A 25,492-nucleotide genomic window follows, 5' to 3' on the forward strand; every position below is an offset into this window, starting at 1 on the left:
ACAGATATTCACACGAACAGAGTGAGAGAAAAAGTACTTAAAACAGCTTGTGTTATCTGCTACAGGTGAAATACACCCCTTATTATCTTATTTACATTAATGAAGAAACTTTATTTCTTGCAAATTTTAATATAGTAGAGGCTACATGGGGTACTCTATGTTTTCTAAGCTAGTTAAGAAGTCAATAGTTTGAGATAGAATCTGTAACAAAAAAAGAAAGAAAATACTAAAACTAGTATTACTGAAACTAGTATTAATAGTGAAAACATTTGAGAATGTACTGAAGTTGCATTAAAAAAATTAGCTTTACATAAGTAATCAATAAATTGCTGAAAATACTAAATTATAACTATAAAAGAGTGTGACATCTTTACTAAAAATATGGAGTAACACACACTAGATAAAATGCTTGGTAGTTGTTTTCCCCCCTGTGATGTAATTCCAGATTAGAGTTACATTTTTCCTCCATCAAGCAGTAAAAAGCTTCAAAGGAAAGAAAGAGTGGGATGTGGTAGAATGAGAATTAGACAGCACAGTCAACTCGTGCATAAAATGATAAAAGTGACTAGAATAATATCAACATTTCTTGTATAATCAATCACTGCCAATGTGTCAGCAAGTATGAGGCCATCTCCTCCTGTCAATACAACTGAGTACACAATTTGGGTAAGGGAGGAAGTACAGCACAGTCAAACATGCCTATCAACACTTCTTTTTTTGTCTCAGAAGAACAAAATTCTGAGACAAGTTCTTGGACCAAATGGAAATTTATCCAAATGAAAGTCAAATGATAAATGCCAAGAGAATATTCTTTCTTTGGAATTCTTTCAGTTCTTCAATTTAACCAGCTGGAATGAATTTTCAAGTAGCATTCTGTTCAGACTTTTGAAATGAAGGACTTTCCTGTTAATTGGAAAACTATATTTCATGAAAGATGAAGACAGTGCTCTTGGCTTAGTGATTCTCTTTAAAAAAAAAAAAAAAAAAAAGGCGTTTGGTGGATATTTACCATAAACAGATTCCAGAACCTGTATTTCAAGTATGAAAGACTGAACTGTGAACCTACACACCTAACTGAAGAAAAATGGGAAAATTCAAATACCAGTGTTATTCTGACTAAGCTGTACATGAAAACACACTGTCATTGTGTTCTCTCATGAGAGGAATATGTGAGGATGAAAAACAGTTTTAAAATATCAATTGTTAATTTTCAGAATCAAATATTGATATAACTGAGGTTTTTGGTCCTCTAAGGTAAATGAATTGGGTAAGTCAACAAATTTAAGCGTTCTTTATTGTGTTACTTTAGCATGTGTTAGTGGGACTGGGGTAGGATGATTGTCAACTCAGAAAGATTTAGAGCAAGAGAATGAAAATTCACCAAGAAAAGTTCACCAAGAAAAACATTTTTAAGACTCAGATTTTCAAAGCAGTCTACACTTCAGGCAGTACTTTCAACTTATTGTTGACTAGTGGTATATTAAATAAAGTTGTTACATTTAAAATTTAAATTGAGGACTTCCCTGGTGGTCCAGTGGTTAAGACTCTGCATTTCCACTGTAGGGAGCCCAGGTTCGATCCCTGGTCAGGGAACTAAGATCCCACATGCCGCGCAGCTCAGCCAAAAGAAAAAAAAAAAATTTAATGACACAAAAGTAGGAAAAATAATTTATCACAAAAATATGAAATGTTTTTTAAACATTCATTATAGTGAAGTATTAAAGAAATCATTGCCCATACTTCTTAAAGGAATCACTCAAAAGATGGTCTGACAGTTGTGTATTCTGCTTTTAAAATAATTTTGTAGGAAATCCTGTCCATAATAAACTATCTTACATACTTTAAGTCTGGCAATATGCATATGATAGGAATTTTCAAAGAGGCTATTCCTAGAAAAAAACTGGGTGGTATTTTTTATATTTAAATTGCTGCAATAAATTTTTTAAAGGATGATATGAAAAAAATTTTGACGTAAACATTCCATAGACTCATACATATTCTCTACCTTGATGTATAAGATGGTAGCCTATAGCAGCAGTCAACATGAGTTGAGGGTGGGCTGTGAGGAGGGAGACAAGGTAGAGAATGAGTGTTACAACAAAGATAAACACATAAATTAATTTCCAAGATACTCATTAATACTTCGAGAAGACTGATCTCTGCTGAAAATTTTGGGAGGACAATCAACAATGCTACTAGGCAGGTTTCAACGATTTTTGAAATAGCGGTGTCAGCCATATCACTGTCTAATTTCTGAAGATAAGCAATATACACATATCCTCGTAAATTCATAAACAGTATGTGAAACAATCAAAATATCATATGTAGAGTCATTTTTTGTAAAGAGAGCAGTAATAGTCATTTCACAAGCTAGTCATGAATTTCATGGCAAAAGTAATGAACAAAATTTGACTGATTTAATAGGTGAAATTTACCAACACGTTCTTTGACAGCAAATGAAAATCAGAATAAGTTTACTTGCTTATCCAATAGATGAAATTGTATAAGACCCAAGATCTAGTTCAAAACACACTATGCAAACATGCTTAGATCAGGAAATTTTCAACATGTAAATTGTATGTGATTTAGTTTCCAAGAATTTTGTGATCTAACCTAATATGCTGGGTAGAATTTCAAAGTGAAGTTAAGAAATTTTGCACTGAAAAAAAAACAACACTGAACTTACTAATTTCAAGTGAACTTTCAAACAAAAGGTAGTTGATTCAAAAGAAATTAGCCCACATAAAAGAATACTAAGCTTAAAATAGTTATGTAATGAAAATCGTAATGCACTGTTATATTTTTTAAATATTATAAAATAAAATACAGGATACCCTTTACTTTTATAATGAGTAAATTGTAAATATTGCAAATAGTAAAACATTTTGGGTTTCTTTTTTCTCCTTGCACTTTTAACTGTTCTTTTAATACTGACGACTTACAACAAGAAGGCATCATAGTATGCAGTATCCAGTATCTCTGACAGTTCCCTTGGCACTCTAGGTAATGTCCCTTTTGAGTGCAAGAAGTCCAGGGTAGCATTCTAGGCATCAGAACCATGAAGATGGACTGGAGTTGCGTTTGGGGGAAAGGCACATGGAAAGTTCTGTTAGGACGTGGAGCGAGAATTCAAAATTTCAGATCTTGAATCTTCAGTGAGTAATGAAACTATTTAAGCAACACAGGGGAAAAAAATCTGTAAAGACCTACTGACAACAATCAATTCATAAGGAAAGTATTTGATTTGGCAAAAGCAAGTTGATTATACTGAAGCATATTATGGAAATATAGATTCTGAAAAGTTGTTATTATTGGTGTTTATGATATCTGCCATAAAATGAAATTATTTATAATGGGACTGCCTTCAAGCCTCAGTGGGGTTGTGAAATTTAAATTCATACAGTTTTTCTTTCTCTTTTTCTGATATTAAATGTAACAAAATATAAAAATCTCTGATAATTTTATTAGAATTTCAAAAATGTAATAGTGGTAGTTTTAAAAGTCAAATAAAGTTTCTAAGTTAGATATGAATGATAAGATATATATATGTATGCAATATCCTACCTCTATGTCATTGGGAGACGAGTGGAAATAATGAAAACTAAACAGACTTGTAGCAATAAAACAGAAGAGGGTAGAGCATGAGGTAACTGGATGGTGAAGACACAAAACATCTACTGCAAAGTGCTCTTAGGTTCTGAGGAGCAACTGGCAGCTCAGGAAACTGAAGTTTCAAGAGGTCAAGTAAGTATGTTCTAATATTTACAAAACCTCTATGTTTTCCTATGTTAGTCCACACCCGCACACTGTCTTTTCTTTTTTGTTTTTTTGTATTCAGTAGTTTAAGTGTGAAATAAAACAAGAATACAAGGATGTCGTGTCACATTGTGCTCTATTGAGACACAGTTGTGGAGGCAGAGGAACACGGTGGTTAAGAAGAGCCCTCGTTTTCCTCATCTTCCCATGGAGGTTATAATAGAGCTTATAGACACAGTGCTCGCTCTTAGAAGTATGCCTGGCACATGGAAGTGTTCATTAATTTTTAGTTATCTGTCATTGCTCTTACTATTTTTAAAAACAGACAGCGCAAGTCATCTTCTCCTTGATTATTGCAACAGGATTACTAATTGGGAGTTTAAGGAGCAAAGAGAGGAGAAACATAAATAATCCAGCTTAAGAGAAAGTTAGAAGAGTGAGGAAGATTTCCCTGAAGGGGTGACATGTGAGTACTTAAGTCTGAGTTAGAGCAAGGGATACTAGAGAATGCATTCTAGGGAAATGAATCAAACATACGGGATCTGTAAACACTGTGAGTGTGGCAGGTGAAGTGCAGAGGTGACTAGGAAGAGAAGGATGAGGTCTTCAAGGTTGCTGACTACATAAGCAGGGGCCAGGTCACAGGACAAGCATCCTGGGCGCCATGGCAAGAAGTTTGGGTTTATCTTCTTTCACGTCAGAAAATTTACACTCAGTGCCTTTCAGTCAGGACAGACTTGTTTCAGAATCCGCAAAAGAATGACACAAATAGATTAACATCTCTTACATTAACCATTTTCAATTGGTGGCAAAATGTTATTTCAGTCTTAATATCTTTGCAAAAATGGGCTCAAGGTAACTCCCCAAATTACAGCACTTAGCAGAGCATGTAATGATACATCAAATTATTTTTCTGCGAATAGTTACTCAGAAGCATCTTGGAAGTTAAATGGAAGTACAATTGAACTAATTCATGTATTAAACGATGGTTGACCCTTAAACAACTTCAGAGGGTTAATCCAAGTATAATTTATTGTCGCCCTCCATATCCATGGTTCCTCTGCATCTGGGGATTTAACCAACCAGAAGCTATAGTACTGTAATATTACTGTTGAAAAATATCCATGTATAAGTGGATCTTCACAGTTCAAACCTGTGTTGTTTAAGGATCATCTGTACAGAGTAGATAAATCAAGTAGCTTAAATTTCCATTTGGAGAATTTGTCGCCTATTTTTTTTTTAAACCTATCATTCTTTCATATTTTCCCTTTATTTGGAATAAATTCCTGAGTTAAAATAATAGCAAAGAAATAAGTGTTTCTATTTTATTAAAACAAAAACAAAACAAAACAAAAGGTTTTAATGCATTTCTCAAGTCAGTTCTATTTGGTAATAATATAGCTGAGAAGGAATTTGGCCTTGCTGACTTTCAGCTCTGTTCTTCACCACTGGGTCAAGCTGTCCTGTCCTGTGCCCACAGTTCAAAGACCCTTAAATATGTATTTACACGATAAATCATATTTGCTGAAGAAGTTATACCGTAGCAATTTCCCCTCTGTTGTGAAATTTCTTCGGTGATGTCTTAACAAAAAGGAAAAAAAGTTGGAATTTTCATCCTCTATACATAAATTTCAGGTCCAACTCTAGATCCAAAATTCATCAGATTAACCCCATTTTTACACCACTTGTGTTCTTTTGAAGGTATAAAGCCTTGCCTTTCCAGTTGAATTTCCTTCTACACCCAATAAAGAGAAACTACCTAGCAATAAATTTTGTACTTTTGATGGGATATTTATTTAATTGGTTTGAATCATAGATTCAGTCATACTTAGTCCTCAGTTTAGAGTGCAGGATACATTCTCAGCTTTTTGAAAAAGTCTTGGAAGTGGAGCTGCTTAAGCTCAATAGCTCCCCTTAGTGGTATCTTGCAAGAAATTCACCAAGAAGCAGCTTTTATAAAGACAGACACAGATATTTCTAAACATCTGGAAAACTGTGAACTGATATTCATAATTTGAATAATTCTCAATAAATAAATTATATTTGTGATTCTAAGGAGAACAACTCTTTTATTTATAACTGCATTATATTTAAAAGGGTGATTGAGCATTTTCTGTGGTTTTTATTTTTACTTGGAACTTAAAATATGTTATATGTAATTTAGGAAATATAATTCAGGATCATTTCCTTCTCTCTTTGTTCTTTTTAATATGTTTATTCTTTTCAGTTCATATTTCCTTGATATATTTTAAAAAGACTATCTGCAGCTAATTTTTGTTTTGTATCTAGGTGTCTATTCCAAATGTACCTAATCAGAAAACTTGACTTAAAAATTAGTAGCTACAGTAAGTCAAAAAACATATTTGATATCCATGGGAAAAAATATAAGAAAAGAAATGATAAGCCATGTGATATGAAATAAACTTTTTGAGAGTATATGTTTAAGGAAATTGGATCTTCTGTTGATCTACAGCTATGGTTCTTAAATGAAGCTGCACATAAGAATAAACTGGGGGTGAACATGTTTTTAACTGTAGGTTCCTGGGCCCATCATGAAAACTACTGAATCATGATCTCCAGGAGTGGCACTAGGAATCTGTATTTTTCAGTCATCTGCGCTTGGAAACCTGGTCTGCAGAAGGCCCTAGGAGGTGTTTACATAAATGGCTATATACTACTGTATTAATAGAAAGTAACTTCAGGATCTCAAAAAGGTCAATCACCTACTCAATTATGTGACACTGTCTTGCAACAGAATCTTAAATAATACGCGGCTATATGGTCTTCACATAGACTTTAGCTACTCTTTTAAAAGTTAAGGCTCAAAAATAAATACCAGTCATTACCAATACTCACTTTATGGGTTCTTATTACTTATAGAAGTGTTTCTGAAATAGAAAATAAGGTCACATGTTAAACTAGTCACAGAAACACCCAAACTCTGCTTTGCTCTCAGTTTCTGATACTTGCCCTTCTCCAGTTTTCAGTACCACTGGTCCTCAGGACAAACTCCCCAAATGGCAATCAAGTCCTGTCTATTGTTCCAGCTTCTCTGGGTAATATACTGTATATAAACTCTGATCAAACCAAGGAAGTCTACTTCAGTTCCCCAGATTCACCATGTCCTTGCATGCCTTCATGCCATTGACATATTGTTCTCTGCCTACCATGCCCTTTTCCCCTCTTCAGCCTGGCAAACTCTCACTAATTCTTTAAAGCTCAGCTCAAACATCACCCCATCTGGCGAATCTTTTTCGATCTCCATTGGCAGAGTTCAATGCTTTTCTTGGTCTGCAACCAGTAGATCTTGTGCATGCTTCAAATTTTGCATTAGTGTGTGACTATATTTATTGTGTCTGTCTCTATATCTCACTTGTATCCCCAGGTTTTAGCCCACTCTTTGGCATGGGATAAAGGTTTAATTTGTGTTTGTGTAATGAGTTATTAACATTCGCTTTCATTTCTCCCATGGTTAATGTGTGCCATGCACTATGCTAAGTGTTTTACAAGCATCTCACGCAATCCTTAAAAAGTTTAGCAAGTAGTAATGATTATCCACATTTTAAATATCAGACAATTAATCCCGAGAGATATCAACAACTTACCAAAAGTCACACAAATAGCTGGTGGCAGACCTAGAATTTGAACACCATGTTTTTTTGACTCTAAAGACAGTGTTCTTTTTTTTTAATTTAATTTTATTTTTTCTTATACAGCTGGTTCTTATTAGTTATCTGTTTTATACATATTAGTGTATATATGTCAATCCCAATCTCCCAATTCATCCCACCACCACCACCCCTGCCCCCCGCTTTCCCCGCTTGGTGCCCATACATTTGTTCTCTACATATGTAAGACAGTGTTCTTAAACATTACATTTCTATGCAAAGGCTCAGATTGTACTTGATTGCTAATAGCAATTTCTTTGTGATGGTTTCTATGCAAAGTCCGCCCATGAGGATGGAACATCGAGGGAAGATGAACATTCTTTTAATCATTGGAATACTCTACAACACAATTCTGGTGCGCGTGTGTATGTGCACACACATAATCAATGAATGACAAAACACAAACATATATATGTAAGATTGTGATAACTGGAATGCTTAGTTTGCATAATTACCCAAAAAAGTATAAAAATAACTATTGACCACATCAATGAAAAGTCACCAGAATAGAAAAAGAAATCCTCTTTAATGAAAACCTTACCAAATTTCCCAAATTGCATGTGATTTTTTAATGGACTAGAGCCACTCTTCTGCATTTTTATTTCTTGGACAAGAGGAAAATATATTACTTACGCAAAAGGGTAGTTAGCATTTCCAACCACTAACACATGGCCTGTAAAAAGTAATAATCACATTTTTCTATTGTGCAATAGCCCTCTGTTGGGCAACAACAATGTACAATGTGCTAGTTTCCTGTTACTTTAGTAGAACCTCCCCTTTCACTCACCGCCCAGACTAAATAGTTATTCCTTGGATAATAAAACTATGATACTGGGTTTCAAGCTATTTCCAAGAATGTTTCTGCCCATATTAAGAAATAATCATAGCAGTTTGCTAATAAGCAGAAATGCACTGTAAGTTGAGTACATTGTCACATGTAGCTAGAAAACATATAAATCAATCTCTGACCAAGAAAGAAACAATATATTTTTTACATGTCCAAAACTTTATGGTTGGGATCACAGCTGTAAGATGTTGGACCATCATCAAGAGAACAATGTTAAACACTGAACTTTTGGATAATTTCCATAAAAATAACATTTTGTTTGGGGTCAGTAGTTTTTTTGGAACTTTGGAATGATTTTCACTGACAATATTTTTAGAGTTGAGCTCGAACACCTCCAAAATGCTCTTCAGAATGGAAATATTATGTAATCTAACGTTTGCAGCCATGTCCTTCAGAAAATCAAGCATACACCATAAAAACCAGCATTACTCTCTTTCAGTTCATGCAGATTTGTGAAAACTATATTATGGTACATATTCAAGAAAGTAAATTAACTCTTCAGTTTTCTCTGTTTAGTTACTAAGTTTATGTCAGCTCTTCAAATGTGTAAAGCCAGCATAAAAAAAAAAAAAAAAAAAACCCTGAATTTCTTCTGTAGAAATCTTATCAATCCAGGATTATTCTTTTAAGTGAAAAGAATAATGGAATTGGTGAATCAATATACAACTAGTCAACCCTAGACATACAGTCAACTCTAATATTGTTTGCTCATCTCTACATATCCAAAATAATTTGACTGATATTTATTTTGCGTGGTCTGAGTTCTCATTTTTGTTAACTGTCCTTTTGGAGTCCAAAATCTGGAGGTGTGTTATGTTGAGCCCAACAAGGCAAGTTTTCATAAAGTAACTGGAAGGTTTTGTAAATATAGTCTCAGGCAAAGCTAGCTGCGGCATAAAATTCGAGGAGACTGTGTTGGCCGAGTTTACGAATGCAGTATTAATAATGGTTCCTAGAATTCCATAACCAGAGCTCAAGAAAAGGAAAGCCAAACCACTGAATTCAATATTTGCAGCCTATTTCAGGACGTGAAAATATTTTGGTTCTGTCATGCAAATAATTTATCCAAAATACTTTTGTCCAAAGTGACTTTTTGTAGACCAAAACTAATTTCAGATTTTACATGGCTCAGTGTGTAGGGATACAGCCAATCAGAATTTCTCCCACACCAAGGAGTAGTTTGTTCCTAGTGTTCATTTACTATATTGATTTGAATCAGTAATTTTTCACTGGGATGTGGGTATGAATGGAGGTTACTAAAACCATGCCCTTGAAATTATTTTACACTGTAGGTTGTATTTGTAAAATGTTAATGTGATAATAAAATATCTAGTTAATTCACTAATTTGAAATTTAAAAAAACGATTCATCTAATTTGGTGCCAGACTCATGCATTTTGATCAAATTACTCTCTTCTAAAACTGTTAACAGTTCCGCGAGTCCAATAGAATAAAATCCATTTCTTCACCCTGGCTCCAGTCTTTCTTGCAATATGCTTTTCTGCATCAAAACCTTTAAAGTCGTGTTGATTCCACTTTTCAAAATGCCTCAGAGTGTGAATCTGAATAAATCTGTGCTTCAAACCCAGTTCAAGGTCAAGGTCCTCCATGGAATCCAGTATATTCCAATAAATATCTACTCATTTGGTTGATAGAGACACAAAGTCCCTGCCCTGGTAGCTAATACCATAGGGTTATCGATAAGTTATAGACACAGCTACCCCTGCATGTAGAGAATTTGTGATGGAAATTAATTTCAACATATAAATACTTGCATTAAAATATAGTTATCCTGGTATTCCTCATGAACCTTTATTTACATATTTTTTATGCAAATTAATTCTCTTTTAGTAGATGGCATGTAGATATATCAGCATATTGCAACTATGTAACTGCTACTTGGACAATTTTGAAAACAAAATAGTGCCTTATGTAGGAGCCAGATAATGTATAGACATTAATAAATTTCTTAGATGGCAAGAAATCTATTCAATAATTTCTATTAAATATCCATAAATAGCTATCCTGTAAAATAATATTCATTTCAAACTTATAGCAATAGAACCATCTGGAATTCAGAACTATCATAGATTAATTGCTCCATTATATGTTGTATGTGTTTCATGCTTACATTGCTTAAAATATAGCACAGCCTTCATAAAGACTAGTTGAATGAATGATTTAAATAGTAGATATTTGGTATCTGTGGGCATGGTATGCAACCTAAGAGAAATTCAACTACTTTTTAAAAACTTAGAATAACCAAATAGAACATGATTCAATGTTTTTTTAAAGGTGTATCCTTTCATTTCAGGAAAAAAAGGAAGGGAGAGAAAAAGAAAAAAACTTAATAAAGAAGAAAGTAAGGATGCAATACCTGATAACAAAGGTCTGGAGCCCAGCAGAGAAACTCCAGAGCAACGAGAAAACAAAGACAAACAGCAGCAGAAGAAGCGAAAGGTCCAAGATAAACAACAGAAATCGGTATCAGTCAGCACTGTACACTAGAGAGTCCCATGAGATTGTTGTAAACTCGTGATGCTGCTATCTCCACCAGATGCCCAGGACAGGTGCTCTAGCCATTAGGACCACAAATGGACAAAGTGTCAGTTACTGCTCAGTCTAAACATCATTCCAGATAGTTGCTATATTCTTCATACAAGCATAGTTAACAACAAAGAGCCGGAAGTTCAAAGAAGGGATGTTTTTGAATGGTTATCTTACGCGCTTCTGTGCATTTTTAAGAGACAAGAAATTTTGTACATAATCATCAATAGGCTATAAGATGTAACAACATAATGACGACATCTGGAGAAGCAACATCTTTTTCCTATAAAAGTATTTTTTTGAGCTATTTGTTTAAAGAAGCAAATGATAGTTCTGCAAATTCAAAGATGTGGTATCCCTTCAAAAGAAACAGGAGATCAGAGGAGAGAAACATCTTTCAAAGGACAGTGTTGTTTTGTGCAGGAAATCTAGAGAGTGCTCAGATTTTAGGGCCTGGCATTTGGAATCATAGGAATTATCACCACAGAAACAACTGTTATAAGCTTGGTTCTCTTGCCCTCATTTGTCCTTCTGCAAGAAGCATGAGAGTGCACATATTTACAGAATTAAATATACTGTATGGGATTGGCAAAATGTGGAAGAAACCATAGAGTTGGAGATGACTTTTGTGCTTTCCAAAACTGTGAAGGGTTGTGATTACCTGGAACAGGTCTCCAGTCTATGTCAGCACTGTGTGGTTCAGCCTCTGCTACCCCTTGGGTTATGTAAGTCTGTAAACATGTACCTGTAAGTTACTTCCAAAAACAAATCATACTTATTAGAAGAAAATTCTGATTTCATAGAAAATGAAAACTAGAGCAAGGAAAATATAACATGTTTGCAAAGTCATGTGTTTTCTTTCTCTCTCAACGGAGTGGGGGTGGGGGTGGGGAGCAATCTTATTACCTGCTTAATGGTCCACCTGGAACTGAAAGGGATACTACTTCCTAACAAAGTGTATCTAATGGGGGGAAAGCCACCACAATAAATATATTTGTTGATAGTTTTTAAAGCTTTGTTCATTTTGTTTTTTTAGAAAATTGTTACTCTTAGAGACTCCTGAATTAGGGAAGAGGATTCTGTATCCTATGTAATTCAGAACATATTACATTTCTCAGTGTTTGCTTTTGGAATCCACTGTTATCTGAGCCATTGCAGATTTACTTACAAGGTATTAGGAGATATTTATTCAATTTTTTTTCTTATTTTGATCAAAAAATTCTAGTTATAGGTGCAGGGGCCTCCCTAAATGATTTCACTACTCCCCCTTCATTGCTTCACAATTAGCATCTTTTCTTGTGTGTCAGCTCCTCCTGCATCTTGAACATTTGGCCTTTTCTTCTCCATATTTTCTAAGTCTGTGGATCTCTTTTAGAGGTTGAAGTCACCCTAGCTGGAGGCCTCACCAGTATTTCAAAGAGGACACAGCCAGCCCAGGGCAGAAGGAGGCATGTGCCACAGAATCTCATGACCCACCATAACCTTCCTGTTGTCATGGAAGGACACACAGCTCGCCTGTCCACCAGGCTTCCCAGCCCTCTAAAGATCAGTGCTTTCTGAAGACCTGGCAATGAATCTGGTTTCTGGCTGCTTATTTCTGGTCATTCTTTCTCCACCAGCTGTACTGTTCATATGGACTATTTGGCTTAATTCTCTTTTCCTCTTCCAAGATATAAAATTTCTGAATGATGTGTTCCTGTTTCTTACTCTGGTGTTTTCTTTTCTTGTCCACATGAGATGTGTTTCAACTAACTAGATATATTCCCAATGTATAAAAATAATTCTATCTTCACCTATAATTTATGTCACTAAGGAGAAACAAATCTTTTCCTACTGAGCTATATTAGGTGGAAGTATATTCCCATCTTCTAGAACTTTGGGGTGGTCTCTATCACCGCCTTTGTCCTCGATCTTATGTAGTCAAGCATACGTGGCCAAATTATTTTTGTGTATTTTCTATGTTTACCACTGTCTTCATTCTTTCAACAAGCAATTACTGGGAAGATCTACGCCTGCATATGCAGTACTGGGATAAAGTTTAAATAAACTAGGACACAACAATCGTGGCAAATGACTATCATGTCTTCCCAGGTGTTTTGACTCAAGACTTTTACCCTGTGGTCCCCCAGACAATGGCAGATAATCTAAATCCTTGAAGCAGCATGTAGTTACAGGTAGAAATATTACAAAGGAAAAAGAAATGAAAACTAGCATTAATGGTCACACGTTGGGGAAATATAAGTGAAGACAAAGATAACATCAATTTTAACTGCAATTCTCAGTCCACACATAATAGATCTTTAGGCACATGGAATCATTATCATCTTCAAACCAGCAGCCTACTCAACTTTGAGCAAAATCTCCTGTTTAACTTCTGGTAAAATTCCTGCACTAGTCACAGAAGACATTAACTTTCTGCTCTGATTCTGTCTCTAAGATCTGGTAAACTGTTAATGGTAACAGATGGCTGGTAAATTCTTGATACAAAGAAAATCGAGGGAGTGCAACAATGGAAATCCATGTCTGATCCACACTCCTGTTCTAGTCTCCAGATTCTACTTTATAATAGAGACTATGTCTCTCTTCTATCCAGTCATAGGTGTTAACCACTTACAAGTTACTTAACTGCTCTGGGTCCCCATTTCTTATGTGCAGCATGAAAGAGGTAGACTAGAGATGATCATTGACAGGGAAGCATGTGACCTTTCTGTTAGTTCAGGGTGCTATCCCTAATGACTCTGCATTAGTGACAGTGTTCTTTGGGTTCCCCAGCCGTGCTTTTCCAAAAGGTGGGAATGTGTAGGCTCTTAGATGAGAATTAAAAGGTTCCCTACTCAATATAATAATTATTCTATATATAAATAAATATCAATAATTCCACAAGCCACACGCATAAATCAATTTTATCTTGATTAATATATGATAGTATCCATATAGATGCACACATGTAATAATTTCAAGGAATAAGTATATATGTGAGAATCATGGAAATGAAATGAATAATAGGAACCAAAATGTAAATACCAGTTTTGTCTTGGATCTTCTTAAAATTAAAAAATCACCTATTCTTGTATGCATTTTTTATAAATGGACATAAAGATACTATGTCTTTCTCATAAATATATTTTAATAGAAGAACTGACTAGACTCTATCTCGGTCAGACTGAAACTATTTCTGGGCAAAGTAGTCGGGGACAAGGCCTCTTTCTAAGGCTGATTTGTTACTTCTTGTAACACAGAGTTGGTCTGGAAGCCAATATAAATTTACCCTCCACTGAAAGAGTAAGATTACATAAAGCTGGTGGTTGGATCAACTGAGACTGTTCCTGTTGCAAACAATGACATTTCATCTCGCTAACTTAGTAGTATTAACATTTTTGTATTATATTCCTACTTCTAGATTAATTAGAAAAAGAAACAAAACCTAAAAATTGTACCTCCTTTGTGCTAGCCACTTACCCTTTGACTAAGTTACATCATGTAATTATCCCTAAAGCCCTCTGAGCAGGTTATTGATATCTTTGTTTTTAAATTGAGGAAACTGAGGCCCAGCGAAGCACCCAAAGTCACAGAACCAGCAACCAGTAAGCCTGGAAGTCTCTCCAGCTCTGCCCCTGCTCCTTCCCCTACCTCATAGCTCTTAAAATCCTATTTATTCTTAGCTCCAAAAATGTCCACGAACACATTATGGGAGTATTTTCTTGTGATCTGAACTAGTATCTCATAAAGAAGAAGCTGAGAAGTCAAATCGCAGAGGCCTTAACCCAGGGTAAGACTCAACTCTGAATCTGAACTCAAATGTGACTACATGTGTGAGTGTGAGTGTGAGAGTGTGTGTGTCTGTCAGAGGGCCTGTACGCTAGCTAGTAGGAGAGTTGATGGGAAAAGGAAAAGTGATAATTATGTTCCATCAGTAAAAGACCAACTTTCAGACAAAAAGGGAACAGCAAGTGTGGCTCCTTGGGAAAGTTCTGGATTGCTATAGCTCTTCATGACTGGAATGACTCACAATTCAATTCTCTTTCAGTGTAAGCAGAATATTGGTCCGCTCTATCATCTTTTCCCTGAGTCCTTGTTCAGAGTTAAAATAATACAGGAAGAAACATAAACAGGTCTTTTTCACTATTGGAATTGCCAAAACAACTTATTCAGATAATGCCTCACTTTCTCCCAGCTACATCAGACATTCAGTATCAATATTTCAATTGTCACATACCTTTTCTTGCCCATCCTGTCTCTCAAATGTAGCATGTCCATCATATAAACAGGTTTTAAAAAATGAAGGAAAGAAAGAAGAAATGTATGGAGGAAAGGAAAGGGGGAGGCAGAAAAATAGTAAACACAACTTTATTCATAGTTCTCAAAATATAGTTGTAAGAGAACCTCAACTAATAAGAATATTCCACTAGCTGGAAAATTGGCAACATGATAATTTTAGAAGACAGAATTACATGACCATAAAATAATCTGATATATAAACAGTTTGAGAAAATATCTTACACTTTTATATCTGCATTGATGCAATGAAAAATACTGTTCAAAATGATGTTGAGACAATCCAAGATATTGAATCATCTACTAAAGATTAAGTTTTACTTATAAAAACAGAAAATTAGTAAATACATATTAGAAAAGTTTTTAAAGAAAAGTGAATAATAACTTTAATTACAAAAGATTTCTGGCTGAGGTTTAACTGGTATGCTAGCTTTTATACTATTAATACCAGTTGCTATTTTAGTTATCCTTATCAAATTTCCATCACGAATAGATTTTAAGCAAGAGAGAGTTTTGTTCAACCAACTCAACAACCTGCTAAAAATGTTACAGAGGCACCTACTTTTATAATAAAATCTGAAAGAATACAGTACATTTATAAGTGCTTTGAAATTATAAAGCACGATAAATATATACACCACTATTGTTGCTAGCTAGTCACTAACTAAAGCAACACATTGCCTTTTCTTTCTCCGTTCCTCACACTGTTGATCCCACTGGAGAGTTTATTCTTAGAGGAAATTATCCATATCACTCCCAAGAAGGGATTAATAAAAGCACAAATTCCTGAGTTGACCCCATGTTTGAGAATTCAGCATGCAGTTTTTCCTTCTGGCTTATTTTTCTGTAGCTGCTGTCAGTGGAGCTACATCAAAGTGGGGCAGGAAACACCAATTCACTTTGTAAATTTTGTGGTAGCCAAATACAATAACATAAGCTACCACTAAATATTGATTTTATACCAGACACATTTTTGAGTCAGTTAATGCTACCATGTGTGCTCTCTGTTCCCGGACTGACCATGCTCACTCTTGGTGAGTCCCAACCTCCCAAGAGGTAGAAAGTTCTTTAACAGATCAGTCAACCATCTGGCCATGACAGTCTCAAGGTTTGAAAAAAAGAAAATAAAAGAAAGCTTAAGATCCCAAAAGAATGGGGATCCTTAGCTACTCAGTGACAACCATGTACTGCCTAACCCCTCTCTCCCAGAATGCTAAGGCCACATTCCTAGCGTTGGGGCATGGATACTGGGGTCTCCATGATGGCAATACCAATCATCCTAGCCAGTAGCCTCTTTCCTTGCTTTGGTCCTGTACTTTGCTTGATTATGTTTTTTGGTTGGCTAGTTTGAGAAGGAAAAAATGATTTTTAAATCATTAAGTAGTGATGCTTTAATGACTTGATTTAAAATATTAATCTCGGAATAAGTTGGAGGAGAAGTAATTTAGTAAGTTCCTCTACTCAATATAAAACTAAGGAAAGACATTATTTTACACTTCTTAAAGAAGTAGTTTAATAAAATCAAAACAAGGAACCCAGAAAAACAAAAATAAAAACACTAGGTATTTAACACCCAAGGGGTTTTCCTCATGTGGTAACTATTTAGAAGCAGATCCTATTTATCACTCAGTTTGCCCCTACTGATCTTTTTCCCATAACTATTAAGAAACGGTTATGACTCATTTTAGGAACACACCAAAAACTACAGGAACATAGATTATAGTTTTATGCAAACCAGCAGTGAGAATAATTTATGAATCCAAAAAGTCATAGACAAGCAGAATCAGTTTAGGAAAGTGGGTCATTTTCATGCAAATGAGTCCTAACTTTCTTGATTGCCATCTTAGTCTCCTTTTAAATGTTGAAGTTTTTAGGGTGGGAGGGGGGGAAATGAATTATTGTGGTAAACCAATATTTCCGCTTGTTGACTGTGGAATGTTTAACGCATAGCTTAATATGCAACATGTGAAAGGAAGGGTCAAGAGAATAGAGCTTAATTTGTATCCATATGATCCAATCAAATGCGAAATGCTACGATTTATAGAAAGGAAGAGATCATTAGAATGTGCTGCTCCAGGTCTCCAGATTTTTCAAATTTATTATGAAAATTGTCCTTTCCACAATCATCAAAATAGATTGTTTGGTCACAGCCATTCCTGCAGGCCAAAGTAATTTGAAATTCAGGGCCAGTATCAATTTCCTTGCCTCTACCACCCCGCGCTTAACAACCAGTCAATTAGATAATAAATAAATTAAGACTAAATTAACAAAGAATAATTAAAAATTAATAAGTTTAAAGAAAAATTATTGTAGAAAAGCATCAATTGTTTCAGGTTTAATATAGTCACTATGGGAGAGTAATATAAAACTAGTCAGTAGATGTATTTCCTGTCTGTCTTAGTCCATTTGGACTGCTATAACAAAATAGCAGAGTCTAGTAGCTTATAGATAACAGTTCTGGAGGCTAGAAGTTCAAGATGAAGGCCCTGGCAGATTTTGTGTCTAGTGAGGGCCCGCTTTGTGGTTAATAGATGGAAACTTCTTGTTGGGTCCTCACATGGTGGAACAAGCTAGGGATCTTTCTGGAGCCTCTTTTACAAGGGCACTAATCCCAATCATGACAGCTCCACCCACATGACCTAATAACCCTGTCTCCTAATACCATTACAGCAGGCATTAGGATTTCAAGATATGAATTTGGAGGGGGACACATTCAGACCATAGCACCATCCACTAATTAGGTATCATTTAAATGAATAGTCAAATGATAGATTCCACCATCCTTATTGTATTGCTAATTAGCAACAGTGCTTTGAGGGGCCAATAGAACTACCCAATTAGATTTAGTATTTCCATGTGTATAGGTTACATATTCTCTTAAAATTTTCTGTCAGATCTCCAGGTAGAGGTTAAAGCCTTATATTATTTTGTAATAATTGCTCTACAATCCCTGGCATCTATAGTAAACATTAATGTTTTCCAGCCTGTAAAAATGATAAGAAAACATATTATTGCTTTTGTAGTTATATAACTTTATAAGTTTTGATACCAAAAAAAAGAAAATTTGAAAATACAGAACTCTAACTTTGCAAAGAAAGTGATTTAATTATGAATTTGAAGGAAAAGTCTTTATCTATGAAAATAAGACTGAACTACCGAACTAGCTAGCAAAACTAAGCACTATCCAAGCAGTGCTTCAAAAGACTGAAAAAAATAAAATACACCTTTGAGTAGCATTTCAAATGGAGAAGTAGGTGGGTGTAAGATTATTTTGGACCCTCAGAGAAAAGTAGCTTTTCCTTGTGTCACTTAATACACTATACAAAACTCAAATATTAAGTTAAAAGTGAATTGAGAAGACAAATTCATTCCCAAATCACTTCTTAAAGCTTGGAAAGAAAAATAATGCTAAAGTAGAAGAAAATAATTAAAAGTGGAATCCCCTGTACATTCTAATTTGCAAGATGAAACTTCAGTTTTACTACAAAGTGTTGCATTATGATTCTAAAGACACCTCACCAGCCCTAATCCATAACTGTCCTCAGTGCTTCCCCAGCCTTCATTGTATACCACATTCCCAGCTTCTTCTTTGCACGGCGTCCAACCTGTACTCCCAGAAACTCAGTGCTAGATTTCCCAATAGAAAGTCTAAGGGATTTGCAAAGCAGAGGTAAAGAAAAGCAATCTTTGAAAAAAAATTGCTGTTTTATATTGCAAAACAATTTTTGAAGGAAAAATGCTATTCAATATTACCGAAGTGGCTGTGAAGTAGTCACAATGAGAAAAATGAGAACTTTGTGGAACTTTCTCACCCTTGTTTTACAGTTTAATATTGTTTTACTTTGCAACACATAAAGGAAAGGAATGACAGCATTGTTCAGCACAGGAAGCCTCCACAACCTTGATCCAGCCCGACTGCACAGTCATAACCACCTTCTGCCCACCCTCCTCCACACCTCCCTGGTCCTAAGCCTGGTTTGAGAAGCACCAGTGATGCTATCCAAACACGAGGAACTGCTCTCCATCCTGGGCGCCTTGGGAAAATCTCCAGCTATTCCAGTTTCAACCTGGATAGGAGCCAGATTTGTAAGCAAATCCTCGAAGTCCCAGTCACCCCTTCTGCCTTGTGTTTCTTTCATTTCCTCTGCAGGATAACTGGTCCAGAAGCTCAGATTTTCCTCCCAGGATGAATCATGTAAAACCTTACAGGACTGGAAAAGATAAGGAAAAGAAAGAAAAAACAGAAAAGAAAATTCCAGAGTCCCCATAATGAAAGAACATGAGAGGAATGAGAGAGAACATACTGGAGGTTACCAGACGCCCCCATTCTTTCTAGTGCTGGGTAGCTTTAACCCACACCCGCGTCAATTGTCTTTACTTCAAGAAGCTCTCTCTCTATAAATAAACTGACCAATGTATCTTTAAAACACAAATGGCTTGGACTGTAAAAATAAACTTTGCAAAATAAATACCAAATAACATCTGGAGGCACAGCTTTGGAGGGGATGGGGTGAGAGAGAGTGCTGACTTTTCTTAGTTCTATTACTAAAGTATGGGCTTCATTTTTTAAACTTAGGACATGCTTTCCATTATTAACCAAACACAAACCAAAAATGTACTAATTTTACTTTAAAATCCCAAATAATGTAATACTGTCTGTAATTATGTCCTTGAGCTGATCTTAGTGATATTTTAACTCTCTTGTTTTCTACTATTTGAAACTAAGTGTTCAGTTACTAAGCCACTTCATTTAGATATGAAAATGGTTTGTATTTAGCTCTAATTATTATTGGTGCTGGTAGACAAGAAAAATACCCCCTTTTGCCTTGGGAAACTAAAATCTCCAATGTAATGTACTAGGAAGATGCAAAATTTCCATCCTAAAAGAATACAATAGTTATTATTACATTAAATTATTTCTCCTTGCAATGACAAGCAAAAAGACCATGTTCCATTTGCTTCTCATATGCATCAAACCTGTGGGTAGTGATCCCATTCAGTTAATATTTATAAAGACAGCAACTGGTCAGACGCTCTTCATATGCAAGATAATTAAAAGGAATGCTTGAGTCTCTCCTACTGAATTTAAGGATTATCGTGTGGATACTTGCCCCAGAGTCACTTTGCTTATTTTGTGTAAAGCTCTCATAAAATTTTTGTAGGTGACATAGGCATTGTATGTCCAATGCCAAAGAAAAAAAACATTAGAAACTTCTGTAACTTTGTAAGTAAATTGTAAGACCTCCAAAAAATATATATCTTCATGCCTAATTTATAGTGAATAATAATCATCAGCTTAATTATTCCGAACTTATATACCCTCAGTTATTTCTTCTTCCTAGTTCATAAATCTTGATTTTTTTAAAATAATGAAACAAACCTGTTCATTACTAGTGGGATAATAAATATTTCTCATTAGTCAAATAAATATGTAAGGATGTTTAATCTCACATAAGAGTTTTGTAAAAGTGCACTCATTTCTCTTTCCATAGGGGCTAGAGCTTGGCAGAGAATGTTGCTGAGATATGGCCTGAGATATCATCTCATCTGCGAACAGTCTGCTCCTGATGACACATATTCTATTTTTCACATATGGCCTAAACTATACCAGCAAAATGGGGAACTCAGTTTTCCTATCTAAAAAAAAAAGACCCCATTTGACTGCATCACGAAACACTCCAAATGCACTTCAGAAGAAACAGCCAAGATGAATAGTTAGATGGACTCGCTGGAGAACACCAGGCGATAAGTCATCAGACATTTCATTACTTTTTTTTTCTTTCTTTTTCTGATTAACCAAAATGCCAGTTTTAGGCAGGCTGCGTAAAGGATGTTTTAAATTCCAGTCTCTTCTATCAGGAACTGTAAATGTTGGCAGTAGGTCAAATTTACCCAGGCTACAAGTTGTAATAAATTTAAAAGACTCTTCCTCAGCTTTGATGATTAACCATTTCCTCTCTTTAACAAACAAAACTTCAGCAAACAAAAATAAAAACGTATTCATATTGCAAGTTTCAAAAAGAGCATTTGCTTTTCATTCTACAAGTTTTTAAATGTCACAAAGTAAAACATATTTAAGCAAAAACAAATATCCCATAGCTCCACAGAAGGGAAGAGGAAGTGCAAACATGGGGGGCACAGTGCTGGCCATTTTGCCATCTGTCTACATCCACTGCCCCTTGACTGCCCTCTTCAGTGACTCCTGGCTCCTGTTTCTCTCCCGATCAATAGACGTCCACTTGTCGGCATCAAGAAACAATCCAAATGTGCTTCAGAAGAAAAAGCCAAGAAGAATAGTTAGATGGAATCATTGGTGAGCACTAGGAAATAAGTCTGGGGTTACTTTGTTGAGTGAAAGTTAATGGAAAGGGCACAGTCTTTGGAGAGTGGAAGAGTTACCATTAAATCCCTCCATCACAGACTAACTGTGCAATCCTGGAAAAATAATAATTTAAGTTCTTTCATTCTCATTATCTTCTTGTATAAAATGAATATATTATTCCAGACTATACAGACTTGTTGTGAGGATTAAAGGAAGCAAAGTATATGGCTTGCAAAATAAATAAATGAATTAAAATAAAGTTTTAAAAAAGTATATGACTTGCCAGGCACATAGTGGGTACTCAGTAAGTTGTTGCTGTTATTGTAAGATCTTATATATGCTTTGTTTAAAATATTTAGAATTTCCAAATCACTCGAAACGGAAGTTCTTATATATACAGGCATGTTCTATTGCACTTTGCTTCACAGCAGTTCACAGATACTGCGTTTTTGGTATTTTTTTTCCGGTGGCCTCTCACAGCTGTGGCCTCTCCCGCTGCGGAGCACAGGCTCTGGACGCGCAGGCTCAGCGGCCATGGCTCACGGGCCCAGCCGCTCTGCGGCATGTGGGATCCTCCCGGACCGAGGCATGAACCCGTGTCCCCTGCATCGGCAGGCGGACTCTCAACCACTGCGCCACCAGGGAAGCCCAGATATTGCGTTTTTGACAAACAAGGTTTGTGGCAACCCTACTTTGTCAGATGATGGTTAGCATTTTTTAGTAATAAGATATTTTTGTTTTGTAGATATCAGCAATGTATTTCTAAATATTCTTTTATTTTATTTTATTTTTTTATTGAAGTATAGTTGATTTACAATGCGTTAGTTTCAGGGGTACAGCAAAGTGATTCAGTTATACGTATATATATATCTATTATTTTTCAGATTTTTTCCTTTATAGGTTATTACAAAATATTGAGTAGAGTTCCCTGTACTATACAGTAGGTCCTTATTGGGTATCTATTTTATGTGTAGTAGTGTGTATACATTAATCCCAAACTCCTAATTTATCCCTCCCCCCTTTCCTCTTTGGTAATTGGTAACCATAAGTTTGTTTTCTATGTCTGTGGGTCTATTTCTGTTTTGTATATAAGTTCATTTGTATCTTTTTTTTTTTTTAGATTCCACATATAAGCGATATCATATGATACCTCTGTCTCGGTATCACAGTGCTTGTGTTCAAGTCACCCTTATTGTACTTAATAACAGCCCCGCAGCACAAGAGTAGTGATGCTGGCAATTCAGATACACCAAAGAGAAGCCGTAAAGTGCTTCCTTTAAGTGAAAAGGTGACAGTTCTCAATAAGGAAAGAAAAAACATTGTATGCTGAGGTTGCTAACTTCTATGGTAAGAACAAATCTTCTACCTGTGAAATTGTGCAGAAGGAAAAAGAAATTCGTGTTAGTTTTGCTGTCCCACCTCAAACTACAAAAGTTATAGGCACAGTGGGTAATAAGTGCTTAGTTAAGATAAAAAAGGCATTAAGTTTGCACAAGATAAAAAAGGCATTAAGTTTGCACAGTAAGATGTTCAGAGAGAAAGAGGGAATAATCACATTCATTTAACTTTTATTACAGTATATTGTTACAATTATTTGATTTTATTATGTTATTGCTTTTAATCTCTTACTGTGCCTAATTTATAGATTAAACTTTATCATAGGTATGTATGTATAGGAAAAAAACATAGTATATATAGGGTTTGGTACTATCTGCAGTTTCAGGCATCCCCTGTGAATAAGGGGAGACTACTGTAGTTCTTTGCCAGTGAAACAAGGTAGGAGAGAAGTGATGGAGTCACAGGCCATGAGAAGAGTCTGGCATAAAAGAGCATACATATGCTGTTTGCGGAAATCCAAGTAGCTTTTGTGTTCCCTGGCAAGAGATTTGGTGGGTGTGTGGGCAGGGAACAGGTGACAAATGGCCTTACAAGCTATGTGAAAGACTTAGGACTTTATCTTGAAAAGAGTGATGAGTCTGGGAAGGGTTGTAAGAAGGGCAATGGAATGATTCTATTTGGCTTACAAAGATGCCTTTGGTGACAAAGAAAGGATGAACTTTTTAAAAGAATGAACAAAAGAAGACTCAGATGAGCAGCAGTTTTAAGTATGGGGTATAAAATTATATTACTGAACTCAAAAATAAATAGAGCCTGAATTAATGAAGAGAGAAAGTTGAAGGAGAGTAGGGAATAGGTATCAAACATCATTTGAAAGTAGGAGCTACAAAATGCAGTGACCAGTAGGGAGAAGCTGGTGAGTGAAGTGAATCCCATGTTTCTCTTGGTGTGTCTGAGGATAGAGGTGTCACTGCCCAGAGAATTGACCACAGGTAAAAGTGGATTGCTTCTTTGCCTTGTTGATTTTGAGATGTGTGAGGCATTCAATAGAGATGAACTCAAGGTAGTCTGAAATACAGGTCTGTCTCATTAAAATGTATAAAATGTAGAAATATCGAGTTAGGAGTAATTATCAAATAAATAAACCAGAGGGCATGAGTGAGTGGATCTGAGCAGAATACATTAAAAGAAAAGATAAAAGATTGAACACACTCAGCAATATTTAAAGAGTGAGTAGAGAAAAGGGAAGTTATGAAGGGAACTGTGAAAGTCAGTCTGTGAGGTAAATAAAGAACAAAGAAAGTGACAACACAGAAACATTTAGGGGTGGAAATCAAAAGAAGCTGTGATAATATCAAATGCTGCAACAAAATCAGTTAATCTAAAGGCCCCATGTTGCCAGGGTTTGCAAATCTGGTAATCTTTCAACTTGTTTCCTCAAAGTTGCACGGACAGAATTCAGATTCCAATGTGTTGAGAACAGAATGGGAAGTAGGGAACTGCAGATGTGGAAGCAAAGCAGTGGGGAAGCTCTCCTCTTGGTGGATGAGAAAGGGAACCCAGAGTAGGGCCCACACAGAGTCAAGTTATCTTTTACTTGGGTCTGCTTTCAAAGAAAGAAATTGGACTAGAGCATGTTCACCTGCTAAAGCAAAGGAGAAAAAGGATTTTCCTGGCTTAACAGACAAGGAGTACAATTATGCTAACCTGTAATAAAAGTAAAAGTGCAACAAAAGATATTGTAATAAGCATGGAGGACAAATAGCAATTTAAACAGTATTTCCATTTTAACATCCTTCTCCCAACACATCTTCCAACTCTCTCTCAAATCCCCATATCACTTTGTAATTCTCAGCAAGATCTTTTTTTTTTTTTTGTCTTCTCCTTTGTCTCTTTTTCCACAAAAATGCATTTGGTAATGCTATTTCACCTTAACTGATTTTTCTATCCAAAATCAATCTATATCACTGCCCTCCTTAACACCCAGGTCAAGTTTCTCAACTTTTAGACAATATTGCCTACTCAAGTTTTTGCCCAAAACTTGTATATACTATATTAATTTCTATTTTTTGTATGTTACTTTATAAACGAATTACAAGTAAAATCAAAAAAGGATGAGTCCTTTTAAAAATATAAAAGACTGCAAAACTTAAAGTATAATAATAAAGTATAATATATTATTAGTATCACTTTAAGGATGCCATATCTCCTCCTCCATCAAATCGTAAGTCAGTGTTTGAATCATGAGTACAAGTCATTGACAAGAAGGAAAGCTGTCCAAGTCAACTTATCACTACCTAGTAGAAAATTTTTACAAAGAAAAGTTTAAACCTACTAGGTATAATATATAGTCTATGAAGCATAAATTTTTGGCTCTATATTTGCTTTCCTTTTTTCAAATACATGCAGCAGCAGTCCAACCTATGCAATCCTGTTTAATGAAACCAGTTATATTTTGTTGCAGTTTGTAACTCTGTCTTTCACATATTGGCACAGTTTCATCTATTCAATTAAAAATTAGATGTTTTACTCATGTGTTTAGTTGCTGAGAGGAAGCATCTTGTGCTCAGCATATGCAGCAAAAAATCGGGCTAAATTGTCTCCATTAACTTATTTGATGTCTAGAAGCAGAAACCTAATGTAATGCTTATTGTATAGATCCAATGGTAAGTATAGAATTCTAGTTTTCTGCCTGATAGAAACTCAGATAGCCAGTAAAAATCACATATCTTCACAGCTC

The 25,492-nt window shown here is 35.4% G+C and overlaps 1 protein-coding gene and 1 non-coding gene across 2 annotated transcripts in view; both read left to right on the forward strand.

Annotated features, from left to right (window-relative positions):
* RSPO3 (R-spondin 3) overlaps positions 1-11,697 on the forward strand; it is a 77,119-nt gene extending 65,422 nt beyond the window's left edge. The window contains exon 5 of the mRNA XM_019951461.3: positions 10,585-11,697. Coding sequence (XP_019807020.1) covers positions 10,585-10,778 — 194 coding nt within the window. The 3' untranslated portion in view covers positions 10,779-11,697. The remainder of the gene's footprint in view (positions 1-10,584) is intronic.
* Positions 1,521-1,593, forward strand: TRNAG-UCC (transfer RNA glycine (anticodon UCC)). Its single transcript has one exon. It is a non-coding gene; the product is annotated as a tRNA-Gly (tRNA).
* Positions 11,698-25,492: the final 13,795 nt, after the last annotated feature.

Source organism: Tursiops truncatus, chromosome 12 (assembly GCF_011762595.2).
Source record: "Tursiops truncatus isolate mTurTru1 chromosome 12, mTurTru1.mat.Y, whole genome shotgun sequence".
NCBI lineage: Eukaryota > Metazoa > Chordata > Mammalia > Artiodactyla > Delphinidae > Tursiops > Tursiops truncatus.